Genomic DNA, 24,128 nt, shown 5'->3' on the forward strand with positions numbered 1-24,128 from the left:
CTCCCACAGATTTCCAGGTGTCCCTACAGGAGAACCACTAATGTGGATGATTGTGGTGTTCTCCTAACCAGTCTCTTGGTGTCCTTGCAGTTCAGATTTTGTGCTGATACCAGGTTTTGTTTTTTTGTTTTTGTTTTTGATACGAAGTCTCACTCTTGTCCCCCAGGCTGGAGTGCAGTGGCGTGATCTCGGCTCGCTGCAACCTCCGCCTCCCAGATTCAAGTGATTCTCCTGCCTCAGCCTCCCGAGTAGCTGAGATTACAGGTGCCCGCCAGCACGCCTGGCTAATATTTTTGTATTTTTAGTGGAAACAGGGTTTCACCATGTTGGCCAGGCTGGTCTCAAACTCCTGACCTCGTGATCTGCCCGCCTCGGCCTCCCAACGTGCTGGGATTATAGGCGTGAGCCACCCTGCCTGGCCCAAATCTAAATTTTTAAGCAACTCTTGTAGAATGCTGTTTTCCTTTATTACATTAATTTGCGTGTGACTGCAGTCAATCTCTCATAGCCAGCTTCTCCATGAATACCCTTTCCTGTATTACTAAGCACTTTATTTGTCCTGTCCCTCTCTTATGGTTCTTACCTTCTATCTTGTATTGCACTTATTCATGTACCTATCTTCTCTTCTACTGTGTTCCTTAAACGTACGGTCTTTGATTTTCTTTCTGCCTTGCAGCATCCAGCACAGTGCTTGCACATAGTTGACATTTAGTAAACCTGTTTAATGAATAAATGTTGCCACACTAAATACCATCCATATTTCACTCTGTTTGTTCTTGGCAAATGGTGAAGCTTCATGGGTGTTTTTTAAATCCTGCATACTTTTGGGGAAAATAAATTATTTTCTGTCGTGTAGCTTTTGGCATCTACCAGAAGGGATCAAGACAATATGCAAGCTGAGCTGAATCGCCTTCAAGCGGAAAATGATGCCTCTAAAGAAGAAGTGAAAGAAGTTTTACAGGCCCTAGAAGAACTTGCTGTCAATTATGATCAGAAGTCTCAGGAAGTTGAAGACAAAACTAAGGAATATGAATTGCTTAGTGATGAACTGAATCAGAAATCGGTAGGATATAGCTTTATTTTCTTTTTTAATGCTTTAGTACAAGTACTCTTAACCTAAAAACTACTTAAGTAACTTATTTCTATGTAAGTCAAATACCGATAACATTAATTTTCAAGGACTTGGGTTTCAACTTCTATTCTTTCTGTGTATGAAGCCTTAGAGGTGGAGGAAGACAGTTATCTTAGTACCTAAGGTCTGTTAATATCTAATTTAAATGCTATTTTAAAGGATGTTTGCTACTCCTAATGTTTATTTTTTTAAATTTAGTATAGTGCATGTGGAACCTAATGTTACTACTAATGTTAAAGGAAAAATAATTTAAAGCTCCTAGTTGCCCAGTAAAGCTACTAGATGATTGTTCAAACAATAAATTAAATATGCAATACAAATTTAAATGCTATTTAATCAACTATGTGAATTATTTGGAATAGATGTGAGGATATGTAACTTAATACGATTTATGTTTTATTTACTGTTATATTTCCACTACCTGGAGCAGTGCCTTCTTAGCACAGTGTAGTTGTGGTTCCCCAATAGATGGAGATTTTTACTTGCTAAAAATTGATACAGGAGAGACATTGCCAACCTCCAACAGTGATGGCAGAAATAATATCTTTGATTGTTTCAACATCATGAAGGAGCTATTTTGTGATTTTGTTGTGGTTAATGCTAGCTTCTTGTTTAGAAATCAGCATCTAGAGTTGCACTCAGGACCCGTGTCCACCCTTTATTTCCCCACTCACATTAATTTGTCTAGAAGAAAACAGTCAACAGTACAAAATAACACTTTTAAAAGGTTTCCTGCGCCCCTATGAGTTCCTTTTCTCTTTTTAATCTACAAAGTTACATTTAGCTTGAAGTTAACATTGAGTACTGTAGAGATCCAAGACACCATTATAACTAACTCTTACTGAGTTGCATTATTAACAGAGCTAATTGTTGTATGAAAGAATAACAGGAGTTTCTTACAACTCTGAAAGGTGGTCCTTGGCCACTGATTTTGGTCTTAAGACAGCTATATTTATGTTTCACTTGTGGAGCTGAAATCTATCAGCATTACATTGATAATAGGAGTTAGAAATGCCTAGTGTTTAGCATCTATTTGTATGCTTAGACAGTGTTGCTGTTTAGTTGTTAGAGAAAATGGTAATTTAAACAATTATGGTAGAAGCATGCTATATTATACGACTTGCAAGATAATTGGTATCATATTGTAGATTAACCTGGGTGGATACACACTCTACTGATACTCAGAAACTTAAGGAAATGATCAACTACCATAAGAATTAAGCAGTTGGAATGATGGCATCTTTCCTAAAAGATATTGATGAAAAGTCAATAAATGGCATTAAAAATACAGTACAGTACAGGCATTAAAAATAAGCCCCACGCTTTTCAGATTTTCGAATGTTTGCATTATACTTACCAGTTGAGCATTTCTAATTGGTAAGTCCAAATGCTTCAGTGAGCATTTTCTTTGAGCATCATGTAAGCACTCAAAAAGTCCCAGATTTTGGAGCACTTCGGATTGGGGGTGCTCACCTTGTATCTAATCTGCGATATGAGTTATTTTGAAGTGGGCCAAACTGGGTTGGACTTTTCAAAATTTGGTGATTTTATAGCTGGTAAGCAAGCTATGATTTGAGATTTATAATTATAGTCATTAAACTCAGATAATATTACTTTATCATGATCTCCTGGATAATTGCTTGTATCATAGTATTGTCACATGGATTCTTTCCAGTGAATAAGTATATAGAAAGTAGATGAAGAAAGCATACTAACCATCTAGAAAACAGTGTCATTGTAACGTTAATTTGCTGACTCACTTTCTAAAGATAAGAGATAATATAGTAATAGATGATAATCAAATCTAGTTAAATTTGAGGCTTCCCATTTTTTTAGACAGAAAATATTATTCAATCTCAGGAATTTAGTGAAATAACAACACAAACTGCCTGCTCTTAATGGAAAACAATGTGGCTACTTTTACCATAGCCTATTAGGTCTAAAATATTTTTTAAGTTTGAGCTGGGAGCCCAAAACTTGGTAGATGGTTCAAGAAAATGAAAGCAGAACAGGCATGGTTTTGTAAAACCATGTGTAAAACTTGAAACATCTATGAGTATTTGATTTGAGTTTTCATGTAGATTTAACTATACTTTTTGTTTTGGGTTCTCTTAGGCAACTTTAGCGAGTATAGATGCTGAGCTTCAGAAACTTAAGGAAATGACCAACCACCAGAAAAAACGAGCAGCTGAGATGATGGCATCTTTACTAAAAGACCTTGCAGAAATAGGAATTGCTGTGGGAAATAATGATGTAAAGGTAAATATAATAACTAAATATTAAGGACAATTTTCTGTATACACTTGTACTTTTGTTTACTACTAATATGAAGTTCTTTTCGTATTCATGATCTCATCCTCACAATCAGTCATGTGTAGTAGGTGCTATTAACTGCATGTTAAATAGATCAGGAGGGAGCAAGAGAGTAAGGGCGCCCAAATAGATAAATTCAGTAGGTGGCATTTATTGGACCTCATGTTTGATTCTTTACTATAACATTTTCCCCAACCTGGGCAATGTGGCAAAACCCTGTCTCTACAAAAAATACAAAAATGAGCCTGGCATGGTGGTGTGTCCCTATAGTCCCAGCTACTGGAGTGGGAGGATTGCTTGAGCCTGGGAGGTCAAGGCTGCAGTGAGCTGCAATCGCATGACTGCACTCCAGCGTGTGCAACAGAACAAGATGCTGTCTCAAGAAAAAAAAAAAAAAAGGATTTAGCACTTAGAAATTACGTTAGTAAATTTCCATAAGTGAAATGATTGGAACAACAATTAAGATAAGTTCAGGGACCAGACATAGTGGCTCAAGCCTGTAATCCCAGCACTTTGGGAGGCCAAGGCAGGAGGATAACTTGAGCCCAGGAGTTCGAGACCAGCCTGGGCAACATGGTGAGACCCTGTCCCTACAAAAAACTTAAAAATTAGCCGAGCATGTGGGCATGGTGATACGTACCTGTAGTCCAAGGTATTTAAGAGACTGAGGCAGAAGGTTAAGGATGCTGTGAACCATGTTTGTGCCATGGCACTCCAGCCTGAGCAACAGAGTGAGACCCTATCTCAAAAAAAAAAAAAAAAAAATTTAGCTCAGGGAATACATTTATAATGAATGGGCTTGTGGTTGCTTTAAATATTTAAAGAAAAGTAAAAGATGAGCACCGCTTTCTTAATTCTTTTTTATTTTAGTGTGAAAGGTTGCAAACATATAATAGTAGAGAGAATAATGTAATGAGCTCCAGAGTTTTCAGTTTTCAAAATATTGCCATATTTTCTTTATACCTCTTTGTCCTAATCTTTTGAAGAATACTAATATTGGTTGTTAGCATCAGGCATGTGACTTGGTAAAAACTAAGACCAAAGAATCAAACTAAGACTCTTAACTGAAAAACTATGCATATAACATGAAAGATTTGTATGTTGCAGTAGCTGTTTAGACTTTACCTTTTTGATTAAAGCCTAATTACAATAACAAAGAGAACATACACTTGGGTTTATATTGAGAGCCTTCTAAAAAGCCCAGTCTGTTAACCAGAGTTGGAACTGAAATAAAAGTTTTCAACATGGAGTACACATTTCCGTCTGTTGTATTGTTTGATGTTGCTGTTTGCTGTTAACTGATTCTTCAGTTTAAAAATGAAGAAAAAGTATTTTAAAAAATAGAAAAAGAATAAAATCAACAAAATAGAAGTTGCTGTTTGTTGATGGAGGCAAGGATTCTCATGACTCTTCTTCATATATTATTCAGTGTACTCACTTTCGGGCCACTTGACTTGCTTTCTTTTCACCATCAGTCTAAACATTTCAGGCCAGGCGCGGTGGCTCAAGCCTGTAATCCCAGCACTTTGGGAGGCCGAGACGGGCAGATCACGAGGTCAGAAGATCGAGACCATCCTGGCTAACACGGTGAAACCCCGTCTCTACTAAAACTACAAAAAAACTAGCCAGGCGAGGTGGCGGGCGCCTGTAGTCCCAGCTACTCAGGAGGCTGAGGCAGGAGAATGGCATGAACCCGGGAGGCGGAGCTTGCAGTGAGCTGAGATCCGGCCACTGCACTCCAGCCTGGGCGACAGAGCGAGACTCCGTCTCAAAAATAAATAAATAAATAAAAAATAAAAATAAAAATAAACATTTCTGCCCTGTCCTGTTTATGGTGAAGTAATGTGAGATGTAGAGTAATGATGTGAGATGGAGAGAAATCTCTACAATGGAAAAGTACATTTATTTTATATCGCAGAACACCAGAGAGATGATGTTCAAAATTTGCTTTGTAGGTTTGCAACTTTTCAGAAAAATCTTACATTTTATGTTCAAATAATTATGATTTAAGTCAAAAAGTGTCGAGAGAGAGTGGAAATGGCTTATGTTTAGTGGCAGATGGATGAAATCCAGGTTCCCTGACCACTAGATTTTTTTTTTTTTTTGAGACGGAATTTTGCTTTGTCGCCCAAGCTGGAGTGCAGTGGTGCTTGGCTCACTGCATCCTCCACCTCCCAGGTTCAAGCAGTTTTCCTGCCTCAGCCTCCCGAGTAGCTAGGATTACAGGCATGTGCCACCACGCCTCACTAATTCTTTGTATTTTTAGTAGAGACAGGGTTTCACCATGTTAGCCAGGATGGTCTTGATCTCCTGATCTCATGATCTACCCGCCTCGGCCTGCCAAAGTGCTGGGATTACAGACGTGAGCCACCATGCATGGCCATAGATTTTTTTTTTTTATTTCCCACTATACCATAGCGTTTTGGAAGTAAGTCATCTTTGCAAATAGCTATTCTGATTAAAAAAAAAAAAAAAAAAAGGATCCTCAGTATTTTTGTCATTAGCAAGTAATTCTTTTCCTCTCGTCATATATAAGTCTGTTAGAGTGCTACTTTTTTTTTTTTTTTGAGACGGAGTCTCGCTCTGTCGTCCAGGCTGGAGTACAGTGGCGCGATTTCGGCTCACCACAACCTCCGCCTCCTGGGTTCAAGTGATTCTTCTGCCTCAGCCTCCTAAGTAGCTGGGACTACAGGTGTGCACCACCACACCTGGCTAATTTTTGTATTTTTAGTAGAGATGGGATTTCACCATATTGGCCAGGCTGGTTTCGAACTCCTGACTGCAGGTGATCTGCCTGCCTCAGCCTCCCAAAGTGCTGAAACTACAGGCATGAGCCATTGTGTCTGGCCCTATTGCTGAGTTTTGTTTTGTTTTGTTTTTGTTTGTTTTGAGATGGAGTCTTGCTCTGTCACCTAGGTTGGAGTGCAGTGGCACCGCAACCTCCTCTTCCTGGGTTCAAGCGATTCTCCTGCCTCAGCCTCCCGAGTAGCTGGGACTACAGGCTCCCACTCCCACGCCTGGCTAAGTTTTTGTATTTTTAGTAGCAACGGGGTTTCACCATATTGACCAGGCTGGTCTTGAACTCCTGACCTCAGGTGATCCGCCCGTCTCGGCCTCCCAAAGTACTGGGATTACAGGTGTGAGCCACCTTACCTGGCCTCCTATTGTTGAGTTTTAAGAGTTCTTCATATGTTTTGGATATAAGTCTTTTATCAGATAGTGCTTTGCATTATTTCGCAGTTTGTGGCTTTTTTTTACTCTATTAATTGTCATCTTTTGCAGACTAAAAATGTTTAATTTTGATGAGGTACAACTTACCAAGTTTTTCATTAATAGATTGTGTTTTTGGTATTGTATTTAAAAACTTATCGCCAAACCCAATATCACCTAGATTTTCTCTTATGTTAAAGTTTTCTTTTAGTTTTGCATTTACATTTAGGTCTGTGATCCATTTGTAGTTAATTTTTCTGAAAGGGGTAAGGTCTGTACCCAGGATTCATTGTTTTACATCTGGATGTCCAGTTGAAGAGACTATCCTCTCCCTCAAATTGCCTTTGCACCTTTGTCAGAGATCAGTTGACTGTATTTTGTGGTTTTATTCCTGGGCTCTTCATTCTGTTCTGTTAACCTATTTATCTGTTCTTTTGCCAGCACTCTACTGTTTTGATTATTATAGCTTTACAGTAAGTTGCATAGTGTCAAGTCCTGTGACTTTGTTCTTCCTTAGTATTGTGTTAGCTATTCAGGGTCTTTGACTGTACATGTAAACTTTATCAATCATATCATCTGCAAAGACAGTTTTATTTCTTTCTGAAAGTTAAGGAAAATACAGTGACCACAGTTCCTTTTGGTTGAGCTTAAAGGTCATCCTTTCCCCACCACCTAAATATCCTCTTGTTAAATTTTAAGCTGAACATGTACATGATTAACAGTGAATTTCCTGAAGAGGTCCTGTGAAGAGGAAATAAAAAAATTGAAAGAGGCAGAATGTATTAGTTTGGTTATATTTTTGTGTTTTCCTTAGGTTTACATTTATTTTTCTTGTTGGCATGTATTAACATTATTTTCAGTTTAAAAAAAAAGTGAAGGAAAGCAAAAAGTAAGCTGTGTTTATTTACCTTTCATTGAAAACAGTAATAAAAGAAAAAAATAAGATCCAGACTTTGTATGAATATTGAGTAATACGAAAATATATTTTATAAAAAGATTTTACAGCCTAATTGGGAAAACACACATTGAACATTTTTTTGGCTTTAATTTTTTATTTTACTTTTGCTTCACAGCAGCCCGAGGGAACTGGCATGATAGATGAAGAGTTCACTGTTGCAAGACTCTACATTAGCAAAATGAAGTCAGAAGTAAAAACCATGGTGAAACGTTGCAAGCAGTTAGAAAGCACACAAACTGAGAGCAACAAAAAAATGGAAGAAAATGAAAAGGAGTTAGCAGCATGTCAGCTTCGTATCTCTCAAGTAAGTTACAGAACAAAATTTATTTTTTGAAACAGCCACATAGAAATTTTATTTATTGTACAAATTTTCAGAAAAATGTGTGTCTGTAGGTGAAATTTAGTTGTTTTTTTCCTAGTCTAGCTGCAGTAAATTCGAATGATTTAACTGAGTTATATTTGCCTGGTATAAATGTAGGTTATGTATAGAAATTTACCAGAAAGATGTGACTGGTAGTAACTTGTTAAAGATTCCAGAATTCCAGGGTGGGCAAAACTGCAGGGAACCAGTTTCCTGGCTTGGCAACTGAATGATTGGGGCCGTTCACCACAATCGGAATTTCACAAACAGGGAAGATGATAACGTTAGATGGCGGTATCTTTAAAATTAGTATTTCATATTTGAGTCTTCAGTGCCTTAGTTTGCAAGTTATGATGACCATTTAATTAATTGATTAAATTCTTTAACATTTCAAAATTGGCTCCTGAACATTTTAGGTTTAAATATTCCCAAGTTTATCATATATAGATAATAAAATGTTTACTGTCAAATATTCTTTAAAGTGTATGCATGAGATATGTTTTCCACTTCATATCAGTATATTTTTTCCAAAAGCATGAAGCCAAAATTAAGTCATTGACTGAATACCTTCAAAATGTGGAACAAAAGAAAAGACAGCTGGAGGAATCTGTCGATTCCCTCAATGAAGAACTAGTCCAGCTTCGAGCACAAGGTATAGCTCCCAACTGTTTATGAGTTACGTCTATGTTCTTATTTTAGTATAATTGTAGTAAACTTAATATTCACACTGACAGAATAGTAGGGATATGACTGACTTGGAATGCTAAACAAATCATACATATTAATGTTGCTTTGAAACATATTTTTTTTTGCTGTTTTGAGACGGAGTCTTTGCTGTGTCACCCAGGCTGGAGTGCAGTGGCGCTATCTTGACTCACTGTAGCCTCCACCTCCTGGGTTCAAGCTATTCTCCTGCCACAGCCTCCCTAGTAGCTGGGACCACAGGCACATGCCACCATGCCCAGCTAATTTTTTGTATTTTTAGTAGAGACGGGGCTTCACCGTGTTAGCCAGGATGGTCGTGATCTCCTGACCTCGTGATCCACCCGCCTCGGCCTCCCAAAGTGCTGGGATTACAGGCATGAGCCACTGTGCCTGGCGAAATTTTTTTTTTTTTTTTTAAGATTTTGTTTGAATATGGAAATAGCCAATCTGGGGATTTCCCACAGTTATGAAGGGGGGCGGGTGTGTGTGTCTGTGTCTGTGTCTGTGTCTTAACATAGGGGACTTAGGAGTTACCTCATTTCTTTACCATTCCCTTAACTGTTCTGGATTAGGCAAAAAAATAAATGAATAAACAACGGAATACATAATACCAACACAATGGATATGACTTGTATACTAGTCTACATGTCATTGAACTGGGAGAGCAGGTGACATTTGGGTAACTTGAAGTCGAATATTGCTAAGGAAAATGCTTATTGTAAAATCCATTTGCTCCTTGGTTTATATGAGGAACCTTAGAGGCTTATTTCACTCTTCTATTTTCTCTCTATTCAAACAGAGAAAGTCCATGAAATGGAAAAGGAGCACTTAAATAAGGTTCAGACTGCAAATGAAGTTAAGGCAAGTTTGATGTCACGTATCTAATGATTGTAATTCATCAGTATTAATTTTGATTAGTCTGACTTTAACATCCTTTTCCCCCTCAAAATTTTAGCAAGCTGTTGAACAGCAGATCCAAAGCCACAGAGAAACTCATCAAAAACAGATCAGTAGTTTGAGAGATGAAGTAGAAGCAAAAGAAAAACTTATTACTGATCTTCAAGAGTAAGTATTATACTTCTCTAGTTTGACAGGAGGAAAGAAGCAGTTACTGATGGACACAGTATATTCTTATTAGAAACCTGCAGTTTTCATCAAAATTACATTTTTATCTTGGAAAATAAAGAATTTTCTCATTTATGAGTAAAACTTCTAAATTCCAGGTGAAATTTTTGAAACTTTTTTTTTTAGATCTTTTGTTCTAAATTATTCAGTAAAAAGGAAGAAAAACAATCCCCAACCTAAGTCCATTATTGCAAATAGATACCACAGTCTCCTCCAAATTATTTAATTTCCTTTTTTTTTTTTTTGAGACGGAGTCTCGCTGTGTCGCCCAGGCTGGAGTGCAGTGGCTGGATCTCAGCTCACTGCAAGCTCCGCCTCCCGGGTTTATGCCATTCTCCTGCCTCAGCCTCCTGAGTAGCTGGGACTACAGGCGCCCGCCACCTCGCCCGGCTAGTTTTTTGTATTTTTTAGCAGAGACGGGGTTTCACCATGTTAGCCAGGATGGTCTCGATCTCCTGACCTTGTGGTCCGCCCGTCTCGGCCTCCCAAAGTGCTGGGATTACAGGCTTGAGCCACCGTGCCTGGCCTAATTTCCTTTTTTAAAAAAATTCTTGGCTGCGTGCAGTGGCTGATGCCCTGTGACCCCAGTGCTTTGGGAGGCTGGGACAGGAGGATCACTAGAGGCCAGGAGTTCATCAAGACCAGCCTGGGCAACATGTTAGTGAGACTCCGCCTCTACACAAAGCAATGTTTTAAATTAGCTGAGCATGGTGGTACATGCCTGTAGTCCCAGTGACCCAGGAGGCTGTGGCACAAGAATTACTTGAGGAGTGTTGGAGTTTTGAGGCTGAAGCAAGCTATGATTGTACTCCAGCCTGGGCGACAGAGTGAGACCCTGACTCAAAATTCTTAACTGGGAAAAACTTTTCTGGAAATTCTATGGATTTTCAAAGGTTTTTTGTTTTGTTTTGTTTTTTTTAAGTTGTCATCTTAGTTTATCTAGAAGACAGTTTCCCTGCCTCCATAACCATGTGCACATACATAGAGTTTATGGAAGTCAGAGTCTGCAACAATTTGAGTAGGGACCAGAAGAGAGTAACACAACAAAATGATGATTAGGTTTGGGGCATAGGTCTTACTATGAGTACCTGATGGAAGTAGGCATAAGGATTCGGGAAGATGAAAGACAGAGGAGAACAAAATCATGATTTCAAACCAAAATACGAAAAATTTTGTATGCCTGCAAGTAGCCAGGTCCCTTCCCTGTTTTCCTCCATGGGGGATAGGATAACAGAAAAGTCATTGATGAGATTATAGAATTTAAAAGTTTGGAAATTTTAATGATGACATTGAGAAAACTATGATATTGATACTGTGTTAATTTTTTTTTTTTCTTTTGTCAGCCAAAACCAGAAAATGATGTTAGAGCAGGAACGTCTAAGAGTAGAACATGAGAAGTTGAAAGCCACAGATCAGGAAAAGAGCAGAAAACTACACGAACTTACGTGAGTAATTGTTTTTAATTAAAGTTTAAAAATTAAAGCTAAATTAGAGAATTATAGGCATTACCCTTGGATATAGCCAGTGGATACATATTTTACTTTGTATGGGCTAAAGGATTTTTTCTTAAATCCACTGAGTTGGTTTGATTTATATCTAAATACTTGTAATATATACTTGTATTTTAGTGAAAGCAAGTTTAGATTTCTGTTTATCAATCTGCTTGCTGTTTCTTTATCTCCATATTACTTCAGGATCCAGCATAAAAATGAACCTAAAACAATATATTAAGTAATTTAGAAGATTTTAAGATCTATCACAAAAACTGAGTTTTTGTTAAATTTTCTTTTGCATAAAAGAGCATTGTGGTTTTTAGCCTTGCCATTTTGAACAGAGGTTTTCATAGTTTATCTTTTCTTATTTTCTCAAAACTCAGTTTTCTAGAATCTTAGGTAGAAAATTCATGATTATAATTTTTCACATACCTTGAGTTTGTGAGATAATTTGCAAATGAACTGTGATATTATTAGGATAGTTGGAACATCAGGACCAGTTCAGAGTGGATTTTATGAAGATTCTGCTAACTTGCAGCTGTGATTTTGTTTAGAATACTTGATAGTTTATAATCTATAATCAATCAGTATCATTTTGGATAAATAGCAGTATAATATATGTGGCATATTTTAAAATATAAATTAGAACCATTCCTTATTCTTTGAATTCTGCCACATTTTATTTCATCTCTTCCATTGCTATATATGGAATGTATAACAATAAACTTGTTTTAGAAGGCATGTGAAAATTTTTTGAAATCGCCCAGGTGCAGTGGCTCACACCCATAATCTCAGCACTTTGGGAGGCCAAGGCAGGAAAATCAGTTGAGCTCAGTGTTTGAGAATCAGCCTGGGCAATATAGTGAGACCCTGTCTCTACAAAAAAATTTTAGACAGGCCTGGTTGTACATGTCTATGATCCCAGCTACTTGGGAGACAGGTGAGGAGGATCACTTGAGCCCAGGAGGTTGAGGTTGCAGTGAGCAGTGTTTGGGACAGAAACCCTGTGTCTAAAAAAAAAAAGACAGCATGGATAAATCGTTTAAAATAGGCATCTTGTATTTATTTAAGAATTTATCCTTTCAGATACAAAAGATTTTATTCAACTCTCATGCTAAGTACAGTTTTACAGAATAAAATTTGAAAATATATGTTTGTTCTTCTACTGTTAGGGTTATGCAAGATAGACGAGAACAAGCAAGACAAGACTTGAAGGGTTTGGAAGAGACAGTGGTAAGAAAAACATGAAAATAAATAGGATTTTGGAATATTTTGTGTGTTTTTTTCTACCATGATTATTCTAAACTTAAAGTCTGAACTCCAAAAATATCACTGTTCTTAATCCAAGGCAAAAGAACTTCAGACTTTACACAACCTACGCAAACTTTTTGTTCAGGACCTGGCTACCAGAGTTAAAAAGGTAAAGTAACTATGCTGAGGTGGGTGTTTGCATAAATGGTGCTTGCTTCTAGGTAATTCTTTGTATTCAAAGTGAAATAACTTTACAGTCATGTCAATTTTTGTATAGTTAAGCTTAGATTTTTTTTATTTTTTAAATTTTCATAATCTTACTGACCTCTTTTCTCAGAGTGCCGAGATTGATTCCGATGACACCGGAGGCAGCGCTGCTCAGAAGCAAAAAATCTCCTTTCTTGAAAATAATCTTGAACAGCTCACTAAAGTGCACAAACAGGTACTAAAGAGTATATTTTCTGGTAGCTGCAAGATAGTAAAAATAAAAAATTGAGGATTGGCAAGTGAGTATTTCAATCTTTCAGAGTCCTCAGGAATGTTTATATGCTGAGCCATTTTATCAGAAATTATATAAAGAAACCACAAGTAACTTTTAGAGGAGTTAGTATTTTTAACAACCTTATTACCAAAAGAGGCAGTAAAAACATGTATTCTAATTTTCTCTTTAGGATTTTAAGACTGGATTTTCATAATTTATTCATGGTAATTTTGAAATCTCTACTACACAAGACTGCAGTTAAAATACTGCAAAGTCTTTTGGGGAGAGTGGTCTTTTTATATCTAATACCCCAGTGTGTCAAATATAATGAAGCAGTTTTCATTTCACCAGATTAGTTGTCTTACTGAAGAAACATAGCACTATCTTGTATTGTCTTTGCTTACTAGAGGGAGAGAACAATTCTTCCCCTAAAAAATTAAAGGAAACTATACCTTTGTCAATAAATAGATGTGTGTATGATATGTAGAGATGGATGTATTCCCTGTGTGTTTCTGCCTAAATTAGATAAATGGGAAACAATATAAAATGAGGTTTTACTTCTTTTCTAAAGAGCAATTATGAAATGCTCGTACTTTTTCAAATCATCCTGTTAAATCTGGAATCCTTGTTTTGTTTGTGTACGTTTAGTTGGTACGTGATAATGCAGATCTCCGCTGCGAACTTCCTAAGTTGGAAAAGCGACTTCGAGCTACAGCTGAGAGAGTGAAAGCTTTGGAATCAGCCCTGAAAGAAGCTAAAGAAAATGCATCTCGTGATCGCAAACGTTATCAGCAAGAAGTAGATCGCATAAAGGAAGCAGTCAGGTCAAAGAATATGGCCAGAAGAGGGCATTCTGCACAGATTGGTTAGTAGAACACGTTAAAACCTTTAAACCTTGCTCAATTTGAATGCTTGCGTTTAGCTGAAAACATAATCCGAATTTTATGTGTTGTCATGGTGCATCTGTCTTTATTTTCTAACTTAGCAAAGAGTGGCACTGTTGGGAGAGAGGAAAAACCACATTAGCAGAACAAGAAGATAAATGAGAACTAGAGAAGCAAGCAAGAATGGTCATGGAATGGAGAAACTATATAGAGCAGTATTATTAAAGCCAAGAGAATTGCAAGAAAATAAGCCATCAGCAATGATTTAATGTTTAAGAATAATCATTAGTGGCCAGGCGCGGTGGCTCACGCCTGTAATCCCAACACTTTGGGAGGCCGAGGCAGGTGGGTCACCTGAGGTCAGAAGTTCGAGACCAGCCTGACTAACATCATGAAACCCTGTCTCTACTAAATACAAAAAAATTAGCCAGGCATGGTGGTGAACACCTGTAACCCAGCAACTTGGGAGGCTGAGGCAGGAGAATCGCTGGAACCCAGGAAGTGGAGGTTGCCAAGATGGCACCATTGCACTCTGGCCTGGGTGACGAGCGAGACTCCGTCTCAAAAAAAAAAAAAAAAAAAAAGGTGCAGGAAGTGTTTTTTTGTTGTTTTTTATTTTTTGTTTGTTTGTTTGTTTTTTGAGACAGAGTTTCACTCTTGTTGCTCAGGCTGGAGTGCAATGGCGTGATCCTGGCTCACTGCAACCTCTGCCTCCCGGGTTTAAGTGATTCTCCTGCCTCAGCCTCCCTAGTAGGTGGAATTGCAGGTGCAAGCCACCATGCCCAGCTAATTTTGTATTTTTAGTAGAGACAGGGTTTTTCCTTGTTGGTCAGGCTGGTCTCGAACTCCTGACCTCACATGATCCACCTGCCTCGGCCTCCCAGAATGTTGGGATTACAGGCGTGAGCCACTGTGCCCAGCCTTTTTTTTTTTTTTTTTTTTTTTAAATGACATGGTCTTGCTTGTCACCCATGCTGTTCTGCAGTAGTGCAATTACGGCTCACTGCAGCCCCAGCCTCCCAGGCTCATGCGATCCTCCTACCTCAGCCTTCCAAGGAGCTGGGACTACAGGTGCATGCCACCACACCCAGCTAATTTTTTTATCTTCTGTAGAGGCAGGATTTTGCCTTATTGCCTAGTCTGATCTTCAACTCCTAGACCCAAGTGATCCACCCACCTCAGCCTCTCAACATGCTGGGATTATGCAGGCATGAGCCATTATGCCTGGCCAGAAAGATTTTTTTTAAAGGCTAAGAATTATATAGGTCCTAGAGAAAAGGATGCTACAGAAAAGAAAATGTGATGGAGAAACAAAAAGGCAAAGAAAAACAAAACATTTGGGAATTTGTTGTGAATAGGAGAAGAAACCTTAACAGTCATTGCAGTCACATCTTAAGCTTTATTCTAAAGTCCGTCTTTATTTTTCATATTAGCTAAACCTATTCGTCCCGGGCAACATCCAGCAGCTTCTCCAACTCACCCAAGTGCAATTCGTGGAGGAGGTGCATTTGTTCAGAACAGCCAGCCAGTGGCAGTGCGAGGTGGAGGAGGCAAACAAGTGTAAACATTTATACCTACCCACAGGTTTGTTATTTATATCTGGCTTTTCATATCTGTCTGTGGAAAATTGGTTGTCAAATAGGTTTTTTGATTTTTAAAAAAATTCTTACATTGGTGTTATGATTTTTTTTTTAACTTAAGCAATTATAAAAGTAATTTAGCTTGATCTTTTTGTATAGTTTAGATCATACTGTATATTCAAATTTGTGGTCTTAAATGTTTTGAAATCTAGCATTGGACCATTTGTAATAGCTCTTGATATTCAGTCTAATGGATGTACCATGATTTATAAACATTCCTTTTTGCTGGACATGTAATTATATAATTTTTTCCATAATTGAAATTTTCAAAAACTAAAATTTTCATATATGAAATTTGAAACTTTTTTTTTTTTTTTGAGATGGAGTCTCACTCTTGTCACCCAGCCTTGAGTGCAATGGCGTGATCTCAGCTCACTGCAACCTCTGGCTCCTGGGTTCAAGCGATCCACCTGCCTCAGCCTCCGGAATAGCTGGGATTACAGGCTCCCGCCACCATGCCGGGCTAATTTTTGTATTTTTAGTAGAGATGAGGTTTTACCATGTTGGCCAGGCTGGTGGTCTCAAACTCCAGACTTCGGGTGATCCGCCTGCCTTGGCCTCTCAAAGCACTGGAATTACAGGCGTGAGCCACCGCGCCCAGCCTGAAACATCTTGTATTCCCTAACCTGTTAGAGATTATTTCCAGGAGGTTCCCAGAAATGCAATTACAAGGAAATGTGAACATTTTTAAGGCTCTTGCTACATACTAACACATTGGTTTCTAAAAAGACTGCACCAAATTGCATATGAGCACAGCTTACTAACAAATTTCTGAGTTTTATTTATAATTGTATAAGTAATATCTGTTCTTTATAGGGCATAAAACAATCACAAATTAGAAAAAACATCTAGAGATACTACACAATGTACTATATTTCTCTTTCTGGAACTCTCTGTATTAGTTTTTCAATTTAAAAGCTTAAACTGTTGATAACTATTCTAATACACTCCACCTATTTTACTACATATGCTGCTTCGTAGCCTGCATTCCCCCCACCCGCTCCAAGACAGAGTCTCGTTCTTGTTGCCCAGGCTGAAGTGCAATGGCGCGATCTTGGCTAACCGCAACCTCCGCCTTCCGGATTCAAGCGATTCTCCTGCCTCAGCCTCCCAAGTAGCTGGGATTACAGGCATGCGCCACCACGCCCGGCTAATTTTGTATTTCATAGCCTGCTTTTTAAACTTAGCAATATATTTGGAACACGTTCTTCTACAACATGATTGAATTAGTTAGTGGTTGTCTAATAATTCATCATATAGCAGGAACTCTGTAACTCTTCAGAAAGTCCCTGATGTGTATATATGCTTTGGAAATAAAATATACTAGATAATTACGAAATGATTAGCTGTTTCTGACAAATACTAAAGCAACTTTATTTTAATGTTGCTTGTTTATACTTGGACATTTGGCATAACACTGGCTCTAAATTTGAGTTGAGAATTAAGAAATATTCTGGCCGGGCGCGGTGGCTCAAGCCTGTAATCCCAGCACTTTGGGAGGCCGAGACGGGCGGATCACGAGGTCAGGAGATCGAGACCATCCTGGCTAACATGGTGAAACCCCGTCTCTACTAAAAAAATACAAAAAACTAGCCGGGCGAGGTGGCGGGCGCCTGTAGTCCCAGCTACTAGGGAGGCTGAGGCAGGAGAATGGCATGAACCCGGGAGGTGGAGCTTGCAGTGAGCTGAGATCCGGCCACTGCACTCCAGCTTGAGTGACAGAGCGAGACTCCGTCTCAAAAAAAAAAAAAAAAAAATTCTGAAGGATTCACATTTCTAACAATTTTAAACATTTTGTTCACACAATGTAGAATTTAAAACAGTAGTAGAGTGAAAAGAACATGGACTGTGGAGTTCCATCCAAGTTGGAATCCTGACTCCTTTTATGAACTTGAGCAGATAAACTTTTTAATAGTTTCTTTCTCATTCTGACTTGTTTTACAGTACTTCAGCATAAAAATAAATTATGGATTTATTGCCTGACTATTTAATGAATCTCTAAAACAACATTTTTCTACATAGCCACAATATTATCACACCCAATAAGATTATATTTTTAATATTATTTAATGCCATTCCATATTCAGGTTTTTCCAATTTTTTTTACTGTCCTGTACAACTGGTTTGTCTAAACCAGAGTACAATTCAGGACTGCTGTTTGCATTTGGTTTTATCCCTTAAATCTCTTCTGATCTTGAATGAGCACCCTGTTTAGTGATATTGACTTAATGAACAGTTGTCTTGAGGGTATAACACCTTCTGGATGTTGTGTCTGATTGTTTTTATGTATAGTCACCTTGTTCTCTCTCCCCTCTATTTCTATGCAAAAGCATTGATTAGACTCAGCATAAACATTTTTGACAAGATTATGTCATAGATAATAAGTACTTAATATCAGTAGACATACAATAGCTGGTTTTCCTGATAATTAGAGATAGCTCCTGTGTTCTTTCCCTTTGGACTAATAACTCTGTTTTATTAGTAAGATGGAAGTCATTCTTAAGAATTACATGAGTTGGCGGGGTGCAGTGGCTCACACCTGTAATCCCAGCACTTTTGGAGGCTGAGGTGGGTGGGTCACCTGAGGTCAGGAGTTCAAGACCAGCCTGACCAACATGGAGAAACCCTGCCTCTGCTAAAAAGACAAAATTAGCTGGGCATGGTGGCGCATACCTGTAATTGCAGCTACTCGGGAGGCTGAGACAGGAGAATCACTTGAACCCGGGAGGTGGAGGTTCCATTGATCCGAGATCGTGGCATTGCACTCCAGCCTGGGCAACAAGAGCGAAATTCTGTCTCAGGAAAAAAAAAAAAAAGAATTACATGAGTTAAGATGTTACCCATCACAGAGTATTCAGTAGATGCAAGCCTTTTCCTACCTTTCTGGAAGTGGGAGCTGGGCAAGGGGATTTCAAAGCATAGATATAAAGTTTATCCTTTTTGGATATTGTCCTCACATTAAAATTCATATGTCAACTTTAAACTTACCTCATTGTAGGGAGAATAGACCATACTTTTGTTAACTGTATACTGTTATATGTTAACATTATAGGTATATGTTAACTGTATACCATACTTTTGTATAGCTGATCCCTGTATAGTGACACCAGGTTAGCACATAAGGGAGATAGCTAACTCAGCCAAACTAGGTTTTTAAGATTTGAAAGTTATGATGTAAAAATACAATTATTTACAGGTTTGTTTTGATGCTGGTCCAAGGATAGTGGTTCTTAGTTTTCAAACTCTTGTAATCTATCTTAAACCATGATTGGGGAGTATATGATTCACTTAAGTGATAAATTGTTTAAATGTTAAATAATTTGCAGAGGTTTGTTTGTTTCTTTGTTTTAAGACAGAGTCTCGCTCTGTCGCCCAGGCTGGAGTGCAGTGGCAGGATCTCAGCTCACTGCGACCTCTGCTTCCTGCTTTGAAGCAGTTCTCCCTGCCTCAGCCTCCCAAGTAGCTGGGATTACAGGCGCCCACTACCATGCCCGGCTAAGTTTTTTGTATTTTTACTAGAGATGGGGTTTTGCCATGTTGGCCAGGCTGGTCTTGAACTCCTGACCTCAGGTGATCTGCGCCCCCCACTTCCCAAAGTGCTGGGACTACAGGCATGAGCCACCGTGCCTGGCGAGAAATTTTTTTAATGTTAAAAACATTTCAAGCCGCTGTGTTTATTTTTGGAAAGGATGACATTTATAATACTGATACTTTTAGTTCCCAGTTTTACATGGCTGGTCTTCTGCCTTGCATAGTACTTTAAATAGGTTGAGTTTTTCTAAATGCATAGGTAAGTAGGCAGTTTAATACAAAGATGTTTAATACTACTAGAATTATTTTGCTGTTACTTTTCGTACTGTATACACCTCTTGTTTATCCCTATTCCTCTACACCTCTCCCCCTCTTTTTTTTTTTTAAAGCTTCTATATATATAACTAGTAGTTGCTGCTTAGTGTTTCTTGGTTTAAGGATGTCACTGACCACTGTCTGCTGGCTAAAAGATAAGACATATTTTTCTTTTTTAAACAAATATAATTCATAAATCAGCTTACCCATAGCTTTATTGGGGAGAATAAAAACAAAGGGAGGGCTGACCTCCCTTTAAACATTACTGCTTCTAAACAGTTCTACTTAGGCAGTAAATAAAAGGAAACCAACTCATTTAATATTGCCATCTTTGTAATTTTGGGGAAAGTAGCCACAGCTGTTGGCTAAAATGTTTATAAACTATTGGCATATTTTATTTTCTTGTTTTATTCTTCATGATTATCTCAAACACAAATTTTGTAAAACTAAACATATTTACTCTCTATGCTTTCTCCCATTTTTAGGTATTAAAAAGTAATCGAAGTATGAAGAGGACATGGTATCAAGCAGTCATTCAATGACTATAACCTCTACTCCCTTGGGATTGTAGAATTATAACTTTTTAAAAAATGTATAAATTATACCTGGCCTGTACAGCTGTTTCCTACCTACTCTTCTTGTAAACTCTGCTGCTTCCCAACACAACTAGAGTGCAATTTTGGCATCTTAGGAGGGAAAAAGGACAGTTTACAACTGTGGCCCTATTTATTACACAGTTTGTCTATCATGTCTTAAATTTAGTCTTTTCTGTGCCAAGCTAACTGTACCTTATAGGACTGTACTTTTTGTATTTGTTTCTTGTCTGTTTATTTTTTAATCTCAGTTATTTTAAATTACCTAGTTGCCACTGCTTCTTTTCTTTTCCTATTAAAGTTTTAGTCTTCCTTTTTTTTTTTTTTTTAAGAGAAAATGGAACATTTAGGTTAAATGTCTTTAAATTTTACCACTTACAACACTACATGCCCATAAAATATATCCAGTCAGTACTGTATTTTAAAATCCCTTGAAATGATATTATTAGGGTTAAAATTACTTGTATTGTTTCTGAAGTTTGCTCCTGAAAACTACTGTTTGAGCACTGAAACCTTACAAATGCCTAACTAGGCATTTGAGATTGAGCAAGGCTACTTGTTATCTCATGAAATGCCTGTTGCCGAGTTATTTTGAATAGAAATATTTTAAAGTATCAAAAACAGATCTTAGTTTAAGAGAGTTTGGAAAAGGAATTATATTTCTCTTTTTCCTGATTCTGTATTCAACAAGTCTTGATGGAATGAAAATACCCTGCTTTATTCTGGTGAGCCTGCTAGCTAATACAAGTATTGGACAGGTAATAATTTATCATCTTTAATATTAGTAAAATGAATTAAGATATTATAGGATTAAACATAATTTTATACTGTTAGTACTTTATTGGCTGACCTAAATTTATAGCCTGCGGAAATTGAGAAAAATGAAGAAACAGGACACATATATGATGAATTAAAAATATATATAGGTCAATTTTGGTCTGAAATCCCTGAGGTGTTTTTAACCTGCTACACTAATTTGTACACTAATTTATTTCTTGTTTAGTCTAAAAATAGTAATTTGTTTGCAAGTCACTAATAATCATTAAATAAATTATTTTGTTGGCCATAGCCCATAATTTTGTAATTAGTACTAAGTGTATACGTATTTTTGCCACTTTTTCCTCAGATGATTAAAGTAAGTCAACAGCTTATTTTAGGAAACTATAAAATAATAGGGAAAGAGATTTCACTATTTGCTTCATCAATGGTAGGGGGCGGTGACTGCAACTGTGTTAGCAGAAATTCACAGAGAATGGGGATTTAAGGTTAGTCAGTAGAGAAACTTGGAAAGTTCTGTGTTAGGATCTGGCTGGCAGAATTAACTTTTTGCAAAAGTTTTATACACAGATATTTGTATTAAATTTGGAGCCATAGTCAGAAGACTCAGATCATAATTGGCTTATTTTTCTATTTCCTTAACTATTGTAATTTCCACTTTTATAATAATTTTGATTTAAAATATAAATTTATTTATTTATTTTTTTAATAGTCAAAAATCTTTGCTGTCGTAGTCTGCAACCTCTAAAATGATTGTGTTGCTTTTAGGATTGATCAGAAGAAACACTCCAAAAATCGAAATGAAATGTTGGTGCAGCCAGATATAAGTAATACAGTTAACAAGCAAAAAGAGTGCTGCCACCTCTTTATGATCGTTTTCTAAATGAAGAAACATTTGGCTGCGTTCACATAGACCTGTATGTTTTGTTTTCAGTTGAAAACTTGCCTCCTTTGGCAATATTCATAAATGAAGCAGAATTTTTTTTTCTCTTTTTTCCGAATATGTTAGTTTCGTTCTTGTAAGATGTATCATGGGTATTGGTGCTGTGTAATGAACAATGAATTTTAATTAGCATGTGGTTCAGAATATACAATGTTAGGTTTTTAAAAATATCTTGATGGTTCTTTTCTATTTATAATTTCAGACTTTCATAAAGTGTACCAAGAATTTCATAAATTTGTTTTCAGTGAACTGCTTTTTGTTATGGTAGGTCATTAAACACAGCACTTACTCTTAAAAATGAAAATTTCTGATCGTCTAGGATATTGACACATTTCAATTTGCAGTATCTTTTTGACTGGATATATTAACGTTCCTCTGAATGGCATTGACAGATGGTTCAGAAGAGAAACTCAATGAAATAAAGAGAATAATATTTATTCATGGCGATTAATTAAATTATTTGCCTAACTTAAGCAAACTAACTGCTGTGCTTAACTCTCAGTTTGTGCTTAACTCCATTTAACATGAGGTGACAGAAGAGTCTGAGTCTACCTGTGGATTATGTTGGTTTATTTTCAGTGCTTGAAGATACGTTCACAAATACTTGGTTTGGGAAGACACCGTTTAATTTTAAGTTAACTTGCATGCTGTAAATGCGTTTTATGTTTAAATAAAGAGGAAGATTTTTTGAAATGTAATGACTTTCTTAAAACTTAAGTGTTACATTGATTTTACATGACTGAGTTCAGGCATGTCTTGACAGAATAGTGACTGATACATCATTATATTTATGTATATTTTGTTTCCTAATGTCTTGCAGTCTTTTAGACAGCAGGTATTAAATGTGTAGAGCTAGAAATGAATGACCAGTCTCACATATAAAACTTTTTTTTTGAGATGGAGTCTTGCTCTGTCACCCAGGCTGGAGTGCAGTGGTGTAATCTCAGCTCACTGCAACCCTCACCGCCCGGATTCAAGTGCGGATTCAGGGACTCCTGGATTCAAGGACTCCTGCCTCAGTCTCCAAGTAGCTGGGATTACAGGCATGCACCACCATGCCCAGCTAATTTTTGTATTTGTAGTAGAGATGGGGTTTCACCATGTTGGCCAGGCTGGTCTCCAACTCCTTGACCTCATGTGATCCTCCTGCCTCCGCCTCCAAAAGTGCTGGGATTACAGGCATGAGCCACTGCACCCGGCCAGTCTCACCTATATTTTACTTTGTATAGTCCCCATTGTTCATCTGAGTCTGGTGGTTTTATTAACCAGGATAATAACACCTGTTAATGTTTGTTTTTTAGATACTTCCTCAATGATCTTTCAGGTCTAGCTGGAGAATAACTTTAAAAAGATTGTTCCTAAATTCAAGTGGCAATTTTTATTTCTTGTTTTTGGGGTACATTGGGCTTTATATGTTTTTACACTATTGTGGAAAATTTTAAGCAGATACGAAGTCAGACAGTAATAAACTCCAAGTACCAGTTACTCAGTGTCAACAGTGATCAACTATAGCTAATCTTGTTTCATCCATAATCTACTCATCTTCCCCCAACAACCCCCCCACACTAGTTTGAAGCAATCCTAGAAAACATACGCTTTTTTTTTTTTTTGAGACGTAGTCTCGCTCTGTTGCCCAGGCTGGAGTGCAGTAGTGTGATCTCAGCTCACTGCAGGCTGTCTCCCTGGTTCAAGCCATTTTCCTGCCTCAGCCTCCCAAGTAGATAGGACTACAGGCGCCTGCACCATGCCCGGCTAATTTTTTTTTATTATTTTATTTTATTTATTTGTTTATTTATTTTAGTAGAGATGGGGTTTCACAGTGTTAGCCAGGATGATCTCGATCTCCTGACCTCGTGATCTGCCCGCCTCAGCCCCCCAAAGTGCTAGGATTACAGGCATGAGCCAGCGCGCCCCGCATTTGCTGCTTTAATAAGTATTTCAGTATGTATTTTTAAAAGATAAGGACTCCTTAAAACATACCCAACAGATACCATTATCACATCAAAAAATTTTTAATTGCCTGATATTCAGATATTTAGTTTTTGTAAACAGTTTGAGTCAAGATCCAATGGGCGTTCATATATTAATGAAGAGTCCCACTCTTTTTTCATTGCAATGTATGAAGAAAATAACTTTTTTGCCTTGTAGTTTTCTAGATACTGCAGTTGCATCCCTTTCATATCATTTAACAAATTTCTGTGTCCTTTATATTTCCTATAAATTTGTTTTGGATCCACAGACATAATCAGATTCAGATAGTTGTTTTGTTGGATGGGGACAGTATTTATAGGTGGTGGTATTCTTCCATCAGGTGACACATAATGTGTACTTGTCTGTTCTTGAACTGTTAAGTCACTATTGATCGGTGCCTAGATCCATCAATTAAATAGGGAATACAGAATTACAGTATTTTTTT

At 37.5% G+C, this 24,128-nt stretch overlaps 1 protein-coding gene across 1 annotated transcript in view; it reads left to right on the forward strand.

The window, feature by feature from the left end:
- The window catches only part of KIF5B (kinesin family member 5B), a 47,936-nt gene extending 25,526 nt beyond the window's left edge, over positions 1-22,410 (forward strand). The window contains exons 14-26 of the mRNA XM_008002723.3: positions 857-1,063; positions 3,248-3,391; positions 7,729-7,917; positions 8,509-8,626; positions 9,479-9,540; positions 9,635-9,744; positions 11,148-11,249; positions 12,470-12,530; positions 12,646-12,717; positions 12,886-12,990; positions 13,678-13,894; positions 15,347-15,497; positions 19,885-22,410. Coding sequence (XP_008000914.1) covers positions 857-1,063; positions 3,248-3,391; positions 7,729-7,917; positions 8,509-8,626; positions 9,479-9,540; positions 9,635-9,744; positions 11,148-11,249; positions 12,470-12,530; positions 12,646-12,717; positions 12,886-12,990; positions 13,678-13,894; positions 15,347-15,477 — 1,518 coding nt within the window. The 3' untranslated portion in view covers positions 15,478-15,497; positions 19,885-22,410. The remainder of the gene's footprint in view (positions 1-856; positions 1,064-3,247; positions 3,392-7,728; positions 7,918-8,508; positions 8,627-9,478; positions 9,541-9,634; positions 9,745-11,147; positions 11,250-12,469; positions 12,531-12,645; positions 12,718-12,885; positions 12,991-13,677; positions 13,895-15,346; positions 15,498-19,884) is intronic.
- The last annotated feature ends 1,718 nt before the right edge of the window (positions 22,411-24,128 follow it).

The sequence above is a fragment of the Chlorocebus sabaeus genome, chromosome 9 (genome assembly GCF_047675955.1).
Source record: "Chlorocebus sabaeus isolate Y175 chromosome 9, mChlSab1.0.hap1, whole genome shotgun sequence".
Lineage (NCBI taxonomy): Eukaryota > Metazoa > Chordata > Mammalia > Primates > Cercopithecidae > Chlorocebus > Chlorocebus sabaeus.